The 16,025-nt window shown below is 40.6% G+C and overlaps 1 protein-coding gene across 1 annotated transcript in view; it reads left to right on the top strand.

The window, feature by feature from the left end:
* Positions 1–9,144: 9,144 nt before the first annotated feature.
* The window catches only part of DDX10 (DEAD-box helicase 10), a 353,565-nt gene continuing 346,684 nt past the window's right edge, over positions 9,145–16,025 (top strand). The window contains exon 1 of the mRNA XM_036258174.1: positions 9,145–9,413. Coding sequence (XP_036114067.1) covers positions 9,228–9,413 — 186 coding nt within the window. The 5' untranslated portion in view covers positions 9,145–9,227. The remainder of the gene's footprint in view (positions 9,414–16,025) is intronic.

Genomic DNA, 16,025 nt, shown 5'->3' on the forward strand with positions numbered 1-16,025 from the left:
GAAACATCGGCTGCCTCCTGCACACCCCCTACTGGGGATTGAGCCCTCAACCCAGGCATGTGCCCCACAGAGAATCAAACTGGGACCTCTCAGTCCATGGGACAACGCTCAATCCAACAGCAGTCAGTTTTTATTTTAAACTGTCCCCCCTTTTAATGTACCTATAAAAAGCTACATAAAAGGAGTAGAGAGCCTAATAAAGTATTATTGAGCAAACATTCTTGTTAACTACCACCTAGGTCAAGAATAGAGTTGTGCCCTCCATTCCCAATATTTTTCGAGCTCTTTCTTCTTTCTGGCACCTCAAGACATTCTAGGCAAATCAGATGATTTTTCTGCCCTATCCCTGAAATTAGCTATTTCTCCAAGGACCTCTGGTTCATTTTATTTATTTATTTTATTCTTAGAGAAAGAAGAAGGGAGAGGGAGAGATAGAAACATCGATGTGAGAGAGGAACATCCAATCAGCTGCCTCCTGCACACCCCCTACTGGGGATCCAGCTCGCAACATAGGCTGTGTCCTGACCAGAAATCAAACGGGAATCAGACCTCTCAGTCTGTAAGAGGACTCTCAATGCACTAAGCCACATCAGCAAGGCTCATTTGATTGAAAAAAAAAAAAAAAAATTGGTATTGCCTTGGCCGGGTGGCTCAGTTGGTTGGAGTGTTGTCCCCATACACCAAAAAGTTTTAGGTGGTGATTAAACAATTAAAAAGTATTTACAAACTGAGATCTAGGTGACAACTGTGCTCATCATTACTGGGGTATCATTGTTTCTATGCTTCCTTAAAGAAGATCATCTTTTTAAAAAAAGTTTTAAAGTACTGAAAGAATATCATAGTCTTTTCAAAGTTTTACAGACATAGGTAATTGGAAGAACTATGATGAACAGCCACAACTATGTAAAAATTTACAACAGAAACTAATTGATAAATAGTATTAAATGGGATATCAATGTATGAGGAACCAATATTACATTTTCTCCCTAAATTTTAGACCTTACAGTTAACAGCCAATTTCCAAACCCTTTTCAGCCCTTTGGGAGCTTTGTGCATATTGATCTGTAGTGGAGAATGTAGAGTCTCAAAATTTAAACGTGTTAAAAACTACTTAATATTTTCAGTGTCCCAAATGAAAGCCTGTCCAGGAATCATTTCTACAGAAAATAGGGTATTGGAGCAAATAAGTCTGGAAACCATTCTAAAGATATTATTTTATGCAGTCAAGATGTGAACTAATTTTATCATGAATTATTACATCCTAATGACCTTGGAATGTGATATTGTTTTAAATTGTGATTAAACTTTAAATTTTCTATTAACATTTTATTTATATAACAAACAAAATAACTTCTATTAAGAGTTCTATTTCATTCTCTGAAAAGTTTATTTTTTTCATGGATACAATGTCTTAGATTTCTAAAAATATTAATAATAATTTTTTGAAGATTTCTTTTGCTCTCTGCATTGGTTTATCAGTTTCAGCTTCCAACTCTTATGTTAAAGGATTTCCTCAAGTGTTTGCTGGCCTTTGGTTATTCTTTTATATTTAGGTAAGGCTAATTAGAAACAATGAATGGATGGAAGGGCTTATTAATTGATAGGTTTCCCTTAAGAACCAATGGGGAGGTTAGTGACTTAACATTTCTTTGGCAGCTGCTTAAATCCTGTTATATCCAGGTCTTTCTGTTAGGAAATTCAGTTTCCCTAGAGATGAATTTTCCAGTTTTTGTGTTTTTTTTTTTGTTTTGTTTTTGTTTTTGCCTAAAGTGTATATATGTCTGGCTGTTTCAGCTTTAGGAGAAAAATGAGAGTTAGACCTGAGAGCCTCATTGTTCTGTATATATAACTCACAAAAATTAAAAACAATTATTTTTTAAATTGTGGTAAAATACATGTGAAATTTACCATTTAAACCTTTGTTAAGTGTATAGTTCAGTGGCACTAAATACATTCACATTGTTGTTCAACAAATCACCAGAACTCTTTTCCTCTTATAAAACTGAAACTCAATACATATTAAACAATAACTACCCATTTCCCCTTCCCTCCAGCCTCTGGCAACCGCCATTCTACTTTCTCTGTGATTTTGACTACCCTAAGTATTTCATATAACTGGAATCACACAGTACAGTAAACCCTCAATTTTTTGGACCTCTATTTAACATACTAGATTTAACGAACAAAATTTCTGTTCCATATGTCATATGTGAAAATGAACACCCTGTTAATTTTAAAATGTGTTTAACCAAATTTTGCTTATAATTAAATTAACAGGTTATTTTTTTTTTGCTATTAATTTTAATCAAATTTTAGCAAATAGGCTATATGTTGGAAAAAACACTGTAGTAATTTCACTGACATAAATAAATATTACTCATCTACAACTATAGTCTACATATTTAAATCCATGAGTCATCTCTGATAAACAATGTTCAGGGAATGATTAGCATGTGATCACAGCACATCTTGAGTGTGAGTTTCTGTAGCAGTTTTAAGGAGTGCTGGCCAATGTTTCCACCTGCACTAAGCCATGCCCCAGATGTGTGCATTTGTTTACTCATGGTGTCTGGTGAATGCATGAATTTACTGAATCTATTCAGTATAAATTTAAAATTACAGTAATACATATAGAAAACTTTTCTTACATACTTAATTAAACTTTTCATACATACTTAATTTTAATTTGACAAATGTAAGTAAAAACAGGTAAACCAACCAATTTGGCAATTTTTTAACTTAGTGCATTTGGAAAACCTACTTTAATATATAATGGACTTTCAGTTTTAATGGACACCCCTCGCCCAAATTAGTTCATTAAATACAGGTTTTACTGTATTTGTTTTTTGGCACTGGCTTCTTTCACTTAGCATAATGTCTTCAAGGTTCATTCACATTGCAGCAATGTTGGAATTTCTTTTCATTTTAAGGCTGAATAATATTCCTTTGTATGTGTAGATCACATTTTATTTAACCATCATTCATGGATGGACATTTGTGTTCCTGCCACCTTTTGGCAATTGTGAATAATGCTGCTATGAACCTGGGTGTGTAAATATTTTTTCCAGATCCTGCTTTCAATTCTTTGTGTATATATCCAGAAGTAGAATTTCTGGATCATATGGTAGTTCTATTTTTAATATTTTTTGTGGATGTATATATACTTAAAAAAAAATTAATCCTCACCAAGGATATGTTTTTATTGATTTTTAGAGAGAGAGGGGAAAGGAGGGAGGGAGAGAGAGAAAGAGTTGCCTTCTGTACATGCCCCGACAGGGGATGGAATCTGAAACCTAGGTATAAGCAAGAAATGAGCCTGTAACATTTTGGTGCATGGGTCAATGCTCTAACCAAGTGAATCACCTGGCCAGGGCTGCATATATACTTTATTTTGTTAATGTTTTAAAAATCCTCACTGGAAAAGGAAGGGAGAGAGAGAATAAGAAACATTGATTGGGTGCCTCCTGTGGAATCAAACCTGCAAACTTTTGGTATACTGGACATCACTCCAACCACACCAGCTACCTGTCAGGGGCTATACTTTTATATAACCTCCCCTCATTGACCTTTACAACACATCCAGTGACCTTGAGTGTGGAGATTCTCCAGTTCACTTCCCCACCCCCCAAAACACTCTTTTGTTTAGTGGTAGTCATGTGGAGTTGAAAAAGGAATTTGAGGGCCCAAACACTCCACGTAGATTTTGAACTTACTCTCCCTGTTTTCCTTGCCACAACTCTGTCCCAACCTCCATCCACTGTATATCTGTGGACAGTTGGTAAATGTGCCAGAAAACCATTCATTGGAAGTCAATTCACTTGAAAAATGAAGACAAATCATCAGGAAAAAGCAACAGAAAAGCAGAGACAGAAAAAGGACACTAAATCGAGCCTGGTAGAAACTGCAGAGGCACAAGAGGGCAGGCTGGGAGCTGACAAACAGCAGCTGTTTTAGCTGTGAGCAGCTCCTTTAGGGTTAAAATCCCAAGACAACACCACAGCACAGAGGGCTGGGACAGAGCACTAAATTAGCTACAGCTGCTTATGTTAGGCTCTAGCAGAGGGAGGGTGGGTGGACTGGAACTGAGTGGAGACTCAAGACCTTGGAGAGCTGGGAGGGCAATGGTAGTTTTTGGCTGAATCATTCCCTCACAGGACAGTAGCCATATTACTCAAAAAGCCCCTTCCCAGAACACCAGGGAGAAGCAACAGTCCCTCCTTCAGGAATTTAACACCACAAATGCAAAATGAGGCTCATTAACAGCCAGAAAGCATCTGCCCCACCCTCTGGAAATCCTCATACCTTGAAAACCCGGGGGATTTTTTCATTCACTTGAGGACTACAACCCAAGGCTCATCAAGTAACTGAGATTAATAGCCTCCAGAAAAAAAGCTAGAGGATAACTGAACCTTTCCTGGGCTTGCAAATCTACCCAGGAAAGTAAGACTTGATAGTGGTCCTCCCATACTCATCCAAACTCAGTAGAGGGAGCAACAATCAGTGGAACACTAACACCCACAGGGAAAATTTGGCAGACTCCAAAACCCACTGAGACAGCCAAAATGGTGAAACAAAAAAACAAATTCCAAATGAAAGAACAAGAGAACTCTACTGAAGAAGAGATAAATGAAATGCAGTTAAGCAAGTTGTCAGAGGTAGCGTTCAGAGCAATAATAATAATAATGAGAAACTCAACAGCACAAGTAAAGAGCTCAACAGCATGAACAAAGATATAGCAGAAGTAAAAAAACACACTGGAAGGACTAACCAGCAGAGTAGAGGAAGCTGAGGACTGGATCAATGAATTAGAAGACAGGATAGAAAAATATCACCCAAACAGAAAAACAAAAGGAAAAAACAACTAAAAAACAGGAAGACAGCTTAAGAGAGTTGTGGAAAAACTTGAAACATAACAACATCCTCATCATAGGAGTTCCAGAAGAAGAAGAAAATGAGCAAGAGTTAGAGAATATATTTGAAGAAATAGTGACAAAAAATGTCCCTAACTTGGTGAAGTAAAAAGGCATTCAAGTTCTAGAAGCACAGAAAGCCCCAAGTAAGAAGAACCCAAACAGGTCTACACCAAGACATATAATAATTAGACAAAAAGAGAATCCTAAAGGCAGCAAGAGAAAAGCAACAGGTTACCTATAAAGGAACCCCCATAACACTATCAGCTAACTATTCAACAGAAACACTACAGGCTAGAAGGGAATGGCATGAAGGAATCAAGGTAATAAAAAACAAGGATCTGAATCCAAGACTACTCTATCCAGCAAGACTATTATTTAAAATAGAAGATCAAATAAAGAGTTTCCCAGACAAAAAAAGGCTAAAGGAATATATTAGCACCAAACCAGCACTGCAAGAAATGTTAAAAGGACTGCTGCAATTAGTAGAAGAAATAGGAAGAAACATATAACCCAATAAACAAAAATGGCAATAAATAAGTACATATCAATAATCACCTTAAATGTAAATGGCTTAAATGCTCTGATCAAAAGACACAGAGCACCTGAGTGGATAAGAAAGCATGACTCATATATATGTTGTTTGTAAGAGACCCACCTAGCAGCAAAAGACTCACATAGGTTGAAAGTGAAGGGATGGAAAAAATCTTCCAAGCAAACAGAAAAGAAAAAAGAGCTGGGGTAGCAATACTCATATCCAATAAAATAGACTTCAAAATGAAGGCCATAACTGGAGACAAAGAAAGCCACTGCATAATATTGAAAGGATCTATCCAACTGGAAGATATAACCTTGGTAAACATATATGGACCCAATATAGGAGCACCAAAATATATTTAAAAACTTCTGGAGGACTTCAAAGGAGAAATCAATAGCATTACAATCATAGCAGGGGACTTCAACACCCAGTTAACATCACTGGATAGATCCTTTGGACAAAAAAATTAGCAAGGAAACAGAGACTCCAAATGATGCCTTAGATCAAATAGATTTAATAGCTATGTACACAGAATTACACCCCAAAACTGCAGAATTCACATTCTTCTCAAGTGCACATGGACATTCTCAAAGATAGACCACATGTTAGGACACAAACTAAGACTCTATGAGTTCAAGAAGATTGAAATCATATCAAGCATCTTCTCAGATCACAATGGCATCAAACTAGAAATCAATTACAACAAAAACACAAAGACATTTAAACATATGAAGACTAAATAGCATGTTATTAAACAATGAATGATTACCAAGGAGATCAAGGAAGAAATAAAAAACTTCCTGGAAACAAATGAAAATGAACACACAACAACACAAAATCTATGGGACACAGCAAAAGCAGTACTGAGAGGGGAGTTAATAGTACTACAGGCCTACCTCAAGAAACAAGAAAAATTTCTAATTGACTATCTAACCTCACAACTTAAATAACTAGAAAGCAAACAAAAAGAAATACCCAGAGCAAGTAGAAGGAAAAAAATAGGAAAGATCAGAGCGGAAATAAATGACATAGAGACTAAAAAAAATTCAAAAGATCAATGAAACAAAGAGCTGGTTTTTTTAAAAAAAATAAACAAGATTAATGAACCCTTAGCTAGACTCACCAAGAAACAAAGAGAGAGGACCCAAATATACAAAATCAGAAATGAAAGAGAAGTAACAATAGACACCACAGAAATACAAAGGATCGCTAACAAACACTATGAACAATTATACGCCAACAAATTGGACAATCTAGGTGAAATGGACAAATTGTACCAGGAAGTGATAGAAAACTTGAACAGACCAATAACAACTAAGGAAATTTAAGATGTAATCAAGAATCTCCCAGCAAACAAAAGCCTGGGTCCAGACAGTTTCATGGAGGAGTTTTACTGAACATTCAACAAAGAAGTAACACCCATTTTCCTCAAACTATTCCAAAAAATTCAAGAGGAAAGAAGACTTCCAAACTTGTTTTATGAGACCAGCATAAGTCAAATACCAAAACCAGATAAAGACAGCACAAAGAAAGAATACTGCAGGCCAGTATCCCTGATAAATGCAGATGCCCAAATCCTTAACAATATGTAGCCACAGCTATCTTGAAAAAGAAGAGCAAAGTAGGAGGGATCACAATATCGGATATCAGGTTATACTACAAAGCCACTGTAATCAAAACAGCCTGGTACTGGCACAAGAACAGGCATATAGACCAGTGGAACAGAATAGAGAACCCAGAAATGGACCCAAGACATTATGCTCAATTAATATTTGATAAAGGTGGCAAGAGCATAGAATGGAGTAATGACAGCCTCTTTGATATATGGTGTTGGGAAACTTGGACAGCTATATGCAAAAAAATGAAGCTAGACCACCAACTTACACCATACACAAGAATAAACTCAAAATGGAGAAAAGACTTAAATGTGACTCATGAATCCATAAAAATCCTAGAAGAAAATGTAGACAACAAAATTTCAGACATCACACGCAGCAGAATTTTCACTGATACAATGCCTAAGGCAAGAGAAATAAAGGAAAAAATTTAATACATGGGATGACATTAAACTAAAAAGCTTCTGCACAACAAAAGAAAAAACCATCAAAATGGAAAGGGAACCCAGTATATGGGAGAGCATAATTGCCAACATCACATAAGGGGTTAATTTCTGAAATATATAGAGTACTCCTACAACTCAACAAAAGGAAGACAAAGACCCCAATGTAAAAATGGGCAGAGGACCTAAATAGACACCTCTGCAAACAGGACATACAAATGGCCAAGAGACATATAAAAAAATGCCCAGCGTCACTAATCATCAGAGAGATGCAAATTAAAACAAATATGAAGTATCACCTCACACCTGCCAGAATGGCTGCCAACAACAAATCATCAAACAACAAGTGCTGCGAGGGTGTGGAGAAGAGAAAACTCTAGTACACTGCTGGTGGGAATGCAGCCTGGTGCAGCCACTATGGAAAACACTATGGTGATTTTTCAAAAAATTAAAAATATTTCTACTGTTTGACCCAATGATCCCACTTCTAGGACTATATCCTAAGTAGCCTGAAACACCAATCAGAAAGATTATATGCACCCCTATGTTCATAGCAGCACTACTATTTACAATTGCCAACATCTGGAAACAGCCCAAGTGTCCATTAGTGGATAAATGGATAAAAATGCGATGGTACATATCCACAATGGAATACTATGCAGCTGTAAGAAAGAAAGATATCTTTTGAGATGACATGGAGGGACCTGGAGAGCATTATGGTAAGCCAAATAAGCCAACCAGAAAGATAAATACCATATGGTCTCAGTTATTTGTGGAATATAATGAACAAAATAAGCTAATGAATAAAATAGACCCAGCGACATAGAAAGGAGTAAGGTTCAGGCTGACAAACCGCGGGGGTGGGGGTGGGGGGGATGGATGAGATAAACCAAAGAACTAATATGCACGTTTGCATAACCAATGGACATAGAGAACAATGCTGGGGCGGGAGGGATTGGGAGGAGGATGTCTGGGGGGTAAAGGAGAATCATCTGTAACAAAAATAAATTAATATAAATTGCAAAAAAAAAAAAAAATCATCAATTCACCGAAATAGCCAACAATGTTTCTTTTAATTCTTTATTTTTAGTTATCATTTTGTCCTCATAATAGAATTTTAATGCAAATCCAGTATGACTGCTTTAGTTACCTGCTGTTGCAGTCTGAGTGTCCAGAAAAAAGGGAAAACCTTTTATTGCTAGAGAGGTTCCCTGCAGTGGATGGAAATCGTGTTATGAACTAGCTGTTTGATTCTTGGGCAAATCCTTTGGCTTCCTGGGCTGAAATATGTAAAACGAGTCTTAAAATTATAATTTACATATTGTGGATGTGACAACCCTGCGCAGGCGTGAATATCACTTAGGTATTAACTAGTTCTACCGTAACCATAGTAACAACAACCTGCGCGGAAGCGCTCTTTTAAAGAGCTGCCCGGCTGGAGGAGGCAATCAACTCCGCCCTCTTCCTCAGAGCGCTCCGCCTCCGTGTCCTGGGGTCGGCTCAGCGACAGCCTGCGGTATCCAACTCACCAATCACCGTCCCGCTTTTCCTTGCCGTCAATGGCGCGTGCCCCGGTTTCAAAAGCTCGGGGGCGGGCTTGCGGCTTCGCGCAAGCGCCGTTGTCCACTTTCCCCACGCTGGTTCCGCATCCTGTAGCCTGACCTGGAGCGTCTCGTGTCGGGTGGTCCGGGCTACCGCCGCCGCTACCGCCGCCGCCGCGATGGGCAAAACTGCAGACTATCGGGGTCCAGGAGCCCGGCCCGATCCGGTGCGGAGCTTCAATCGCTGGAAGAAGAAACACAGCCATAGGCAGAGTCAAAAGAAGCAGTTGAGGAAGCAGCTGAAGAAACCTGAGTGGCAGGTAGAGCGCGAGGTTATCAGTCGTCTCATGCAGAACTACGAGAAGGTAAGGCCGGCGCCGGGGAGGGGGCGCGGGCCAGTGGCTGCTGCGCGCGAGGTGGGCCGGCGGCCGGGCCCCGTGTCGCTGCGGCGTTGGGCTGCAGAGGGGAGGGGGCGGGTCGGTCCCTGGGGACCCGGCCTGGGGAGTCAGCAGGCAGTCCATTGGGTGGGTGAAGGGAGTGGGTGAGAGGTGACGCTGGGGACCCTCCTTGTTGAGGCCCTACAGGTGGTCTGATGGGTGCCTCAGCCCAGGCCTCTTGATAGCCCTGGCCGCTCTGTTCACCACACCGTTCCTGATAAAATGATGGAAATGCAGTGGTACTTTAGGGCAGGGAGATTAATGCTGTAATAGTTCCAGTAATGTACATAAGAAGACTATCATAATAATATACATAATAATAATAATGGCACCAACATTTTAAGCCCCTCACCATGTGCTTATATGATTTGACATAAGCTGAGATAGGGATTTTATTCCCATTTTATAGATGAAAATGTTGAGGCTCCTAGAAGGTAAGAAACTTGTCTTAAGCTTAGTAAGTTGTGTGGAATTGGAACCCAGACCCATGTCTTTCTGATTCCAAAGCCTTTGCTTTTAATCATTATGCCAGACTCGAATACTTGGACATCCATCTCCCTTACTGTGCCTATCTCATTCTCTCTACTTGTTTTATGCCCCCATCCAAGAATTGGCATAGAAAAACTGGGCTCCTGGTCTGTGTCTAGTATCTCCCATCTCACATTGTAGCTGATAGTCCTAGATGGGTTTCCCAGCTGTTATAATTTTGACCTCTTGATCTCCTCCCCTTCAGGCTCCTTGGGATTGTCCGTACCCCTCTTTTCCCTCCCCCTAATTCCTATGTCTGTTGACCTTCACCCACCTCACTCAGCCTCTCAGTTATTGCCCTGTTCTAGTGCAGTATAATCAGGAATTTAACACATGGGACATTTCTGGCATTAAAGTCACCATACGTCATGCTAGTATAACTTTTCTTTAAACCTTTAGATCAACGCTTAGAGCTTAGAGTTTGTTTTGGCTTTTGAGTTAAGATGAAGGTGATCTAACCCTAGCTTTTGCTCATCAAATGACTGCTTTGGGCAAATTGCTTACTGTGTTGGCTTCCCTATTTTAAAAAAATGCTTCCATTGATTTTTTAGAAAGGAAGGGAGAAAGAGATTGAGACCAATGTGAGAGAGAAACATCCATCATCTGCCTCCTGTACGCCCCCTACTGGGGATGGAGCCTGCAATCCGTGCATGTGCTTTGATCAGGAATTCAACTGGGACCTCTCAGTCCATGTGACAACGCTCAATCCACTGCAGCCACACTGGTGGGGCCCTATTTTTGTTTTTAGAAGGCATAATAATTACCTTATCAGTTATTGTGGGGAGTTAGTAAGAATGCATTTAAAGCATTCTGCACAATGCTTGATATATAAACATTGCATGTATTAACTGTTCTATTACTACTGCTGCTATATATGTAGCACCTCAAGAAGCCATTGTAAAGTAAATTACTCTTAGATTATGTTTTCAACTCTTCACTAGAATTGTTAGGGGGTTTAGCCTCAGCCTTTGCTCCTTCCCACTCTTTTCTTTTCCCTGGTGTAATCCCAAGGTTTATTCTTGTAGACCAATGACTGCTTCTTGTTATTCTACCCGGAGCTCTTCTGAGTTCATATCTTTTTTTCTAACTGTGCTGGATGTCTTTTTTTTTAAATCCTCACTCGAGGATATTTTTTTCCCATTTATCTTCAGATAGAGTGGGAGAGAGAGAGAGAGAGAAACATTGATGTGAGAGAGACATATCAATTGGTTGCCTCCCGCATGGCCCCGACCAGGGCCAGGGACTGAACTGCAACTGAGGTATGTGCCCTTGACTGGGATCAAACCTAAAACTCTTTGGTCCTTGGGCCGACGCTCTCACCACTGAGCCAAACCTACCAGGGCTGTGCTGGATGTCTTTACCTGTGTCATAGGATACCATAAAATACTACAAGCCCAAAATGATTTCATTACCTTTACCTTATAAATTCTCAGTCTTGTGTATTAGTTCCCTATTGCCACTGTAACCAATTTACCACAAATTCACTGGCTTAAAACAACATATTATGCAAAGTGTTGAGATCCCAGAAAACCTCAGCATATTGTTCTTGGATTCCCAAAGAAATAACCCAGAGAACTGGCTGTGAAAGACATGGGTTTATTAAGACATACATGAATATGTGCACTGGTGGCGGCTGACCCGTGAAGTTTACCGCTACTGGTGATGTTGAACCGATCCTGCAGACCGGCTTTACCAGGGATGGCCAGTGCTATTGTTTTGCCACTACCCAGTCTTTCCCAAAACAAGGTTTTATAGAGTACAGAAAATGAGGAAAACTGGGCTTGCAGGGGGAGGGGAACGTGCATGAGACCTAAACACTAGTTGTTTTCTTGACCGAGGACCTGGCTAGGCTCCCAACGTCTCACAGTCCAATTACTGATGACCTTTACTATATTTCCCACAGAATAGGAGGGGGAGTTGGAGCATGGGAAGGGACCCATGTTCCCATTTACCATACACAACAGAAATTCATTCTCTCACCATTTTGGAAGCCAGAAATCTGAAATCAATTTCACTGGGCTGAAATCAAGGTATGAGCAGGGACACACTCTCTGGAGACACTAGGGGAAAATCGGTTTCTTGCTTCTTCTAGCTTCTGGTGGCTGTTTGTGTTCCTTGGCTTGTGGCTGCATCATTTTAGTCTCTGCCTCCTTGGATGCATTGCTTTCTCCTGTTCTGTGTCAAATCTACCTGTGCTGTATTTTTTTTTTTGTAAGTACACTTCTGGAACCACCCAGATAATCAAGGATAGTCTTTACATCTCAAGATTATTAATCATATGTGCAAAGTTACTTTACCATGTAAGGTGACAGTCACAGTTCCAGGGGTTAGGATATGGACATATTTGGGACCTTTATTTAGCCTGCCAAATCCTAGCCTACCATCTAAGCAGACTACTGAACTAGAGACCTAGAAGTAATCCTAGAGACTTCCCTCTTACCCCTCTTATATCCAATCACTGGTGTTCTGTCCTGCTTCATAAATTTCTCAGATGCTTCTCCATCTCCACTGCTATGCCTGGTTACTACAGTAGGTATTGCTTATATTAGGGGCTAGCAAACTTTCTGTAAAGGACCAAATAGTAAAGGTTTCAGATTTGCAGGTCAGAAGAGTGGATCTACTCAACTCTGACATTGTTGCACAAAAGCTCCCATGGAAATACTTAAACAATTGGTTGTATCCTGTTTGTGTTTCAGCAAAACTTCAATTATTAAAACAGGTGGCTGACGGACTTATCGGGCTCTCTCCCTCTAAGATTGGAGGGGAGGCAGCTCCACGGGCACCAGAGACATACAGGGAGGAACTGAGCTGTGTGGCACTGGAGCGAGGGCTGGAGAGGGGGCTTTCTCGGGGACAAACGTGCTGTAAGAGGCCTTTGTTCCTTTGGTGAGCCCTTCCCTGGGGCTGCAGACAGGAGCCATATCTGGGACTCCAGCAACCTGGCTCACACTGGTAGCCCCGCCCTGTTGACTCCCTGAGGCCCCGCCCCGCCCCGCCCCACCCAACTTTCAAGCACACCCAAGCTGTTGCCACTTGCTTAACCATAGGATTGGCCAGTCTTGGATCCTGCTTCAGGTTTTTCCTAAATTCTTTCAAAAGAGCAGCATCTGGTTTCAGCGAGCCCCATACCTCTCATTAAGTAATACACTGAAACAAACACAGGGAGGCAGCCAAAATGAGGAGGCAAAGAAACAGGTCCCAAATGAAAGAACAGAACAAAACCCCAATAAAGGATCTAAGCGAAATGGAGATAAGCAACCTAACAGATACTGAGTTCAAAATACTGCTTATAAAGATGCTCAATGAACTTAGTGAGAACCTCAGTGAACTTAGGGAGGGCCTCAAGAGCATAAAAAAGGACCAGTTAGAAATCATGGATACACAGTTAGAATTGAAGGAGGCATTAACTGAAATAAAGAATAATTTACACAGCTTCAATAATAGAGTATGTAAATCCAAGGAGCAAACCATCGATTTGGAATATAAGGAAGCAAAAAATGCCCAATCAGAACAGCAAAAAGAGCCCTGGCCGGTTTGGCTCAGCGGTTAGAGCGTCGGCCTGCGGTCCTGAGAGACCCGGGTTCGGTTTCTGCTAAGGGCGCGTACCTTGGTTGCAGTTTGTCCCCGGCCCTGGTCGGGGTGGCAGCCACTCGATGTGTCCCTTTCACATCGATGTTTCTCTCTCTCTCTCTGTTCCTCTCTCTCCCTCCCACTCTACCTGAGCAAAAAATGGAAAAATGTCCTCGGGTGAGGATAAAAAAAAAAAAAAAAAAGAGAGACACACTCTTGTTTAGACACATATAAAATGCTTAAAAAAAAAAAAGAACAGCAAAAAGAAAAAAGAATCCAAAAAAATGAGGATAGTGTAAGGAGCCTCTGGGACAACTTCAAGCGTGCCAACATTTGCATCTTGGGGGTGCCGGAAGGAGAAGAGAGAGAACAAGAAATCGAAAACCTGTTTGAAACAATAATCCTAGAAAACTTTCCTAACTTGGTGAAGGAAACAGACATACAAGTCCAGGAAGCACAGAGAGTCCCAAACAAGATGAACCCCAAGAGGCCCACACCAAGACACATCATCATCAAAATGCAAAAGGTTCAAGACAGAGAGAATCTTAAAAGCAGCAAGAGAAAGGCAGCTAGTTACCTATAAGGGAGTTCCCATTAGGCTGTCAGTTGATTTCTCAAAAGAAACTTTGCAGGCCAGAAGGGAGTGGCAAGAAATATTCAGAGTGAGGAAAAGCAAGAACCTACAACCAAGCAAAGCTGTCATTTAGAATCGATGGACATATAAAAACTTTCCCAGACAAGAAAAAGTTAAAGGAGTTCATCACTACCAAACCGTTATTATATGAAATGATGAAGGGTCTTTTTGAAGAAAAAGATAAAATGTATGAACAAACAAAATGGCAATGAATACATATCTATCAACAATGGAATCTATAAACAAAATGAACAGGTAGAACAGAAACATTCTCATAGATACAGAGAACATTTTGTTGGTTGCCAGTTCGGAGGGGGGTTGGGGGAATGGGTGAAAAAGGTGAAGGGATTAAGAAGCACAAATTCATTGCTAGACTGACAAACCTCAAAGGGAAAGGGGTTGGGGGGGTGGGAAGAAATAAACCAAAGAACTTATATGCATAACCAATGGACACAGACAATAGTGTGGGAAAAGGTGGGAGGGGGGCGGGAGTTGGGAGGAGGGGGTCAATGGGGGAAAAATGTGGAACATCTGTAATACATTTTACATCCAACAATAAAGATTTGGAAAAAATAAAAAATAAAAATAAAATAAAACAGGTGGCTGGCTGGTTTGGCTCTCAGTGGTTAAAGTGGTGGCCCTCAGACTGGAGAGTCCCGAGTTGGTTCCGCTAGGGACACGTACCTCAGTTGCAGTTTGTCTCCGGCCCTGGTTGGTGTTGTGTGGGTGGCAGCCACTTGATGTGTCTCTCTCATGTCGATGTTTCTTTCTCTCCCTCCCTCCCTCCCTCCTACCCACTCTATCTGCAAAAATGTCCTCGGGTGATGATAAAAATAAATAAATAAAACAGGTGACTGATGGGATGTGGTCTTTAGGCCCTCTAATCTATGCTGCATATTGCTGCTAGAATGATTTTTTTAAAGATGGAAATCCAAATGCCTAATTCCTGATCAAAACTTTTCCTTGGCTCAGAATTACTTTCAGGAAAATGGTCAAACAAATTAATGTATCAACATTCTCTAGTCCAGTGAAAGAGTAAGTTATTCTCTGTCAGGCAGACCTAGTTTAAATCTCTGTTTGGGTATTGACTAGTCACATTTCTTTTTTTTTCAATCCTCACCCGAAGACATTTTTGCATTTATCTTCAGATAGAGCGGGAGGGAGAGAGGAAGGAAGAGAGAGAGAGAGAAACATCGATGTGAGAGAGACACACATTGAGTGGTTGCCAACCACACGACCCCAACTGGGGCCGAGAACAAACTGCAACCAAGGTACATGCCCTTAGTGGGAACTGAACCCGGGACTCCCTGGTCCGAGGGCCGATGCTCTAACTGCTGAGCCAAACCGGCCAGGGCTGACTAGTTACATTTCTTAATGATCTTGAGTCTCATTTTCCTCATTCAGCAGAGATTATTAACTACTCAAGGTGTTGTAGGGCTCAAATGAAGCAAGCAGTCTGTGATAGCTGTACATCAAAGAACAATGTGCAATTTTTTGAATTGTTCATACTCCATAATGCTTCTCATGCTGCTACTTGATGTTTCCACTGCGGTGAGAATCCCCCTCCTCCACACTAGGGATTCCTACTTGTCCTCCAAGATTTAAACTTCTCTTCCTGCCCAGGTAGAGTTAGGGCTGCTGTGCTTCTGTGGCATTTTGTATGCACCTTTATTATAGCATTTATCACCAAGCTGTGATGCTTGTTTTCTTTGTTTAACTTCTTTATTAACTCTCCACCAGACCATAAACCTCTGAAGGTCAGAGGCCATTGATACACTCACCTTTGCTCTCCTCAGAGACTGGTCATA

This window comes from Molossus molossus, unplaced genomic scaffold, assembly GCF_014108415.1.
Source record: "Molossus molossus isolate mMolMol1 unplaced genomic scaffold, mMolMol1.p scaffold_m16_p_13, whole genome shotgun sequence".
Classification (NCBI taxonomy): Eukaryota; Metazoa; Chordata; class Mammalia; order Chiroptera; family Molossidae; genus Molossus; species Molossus molossus.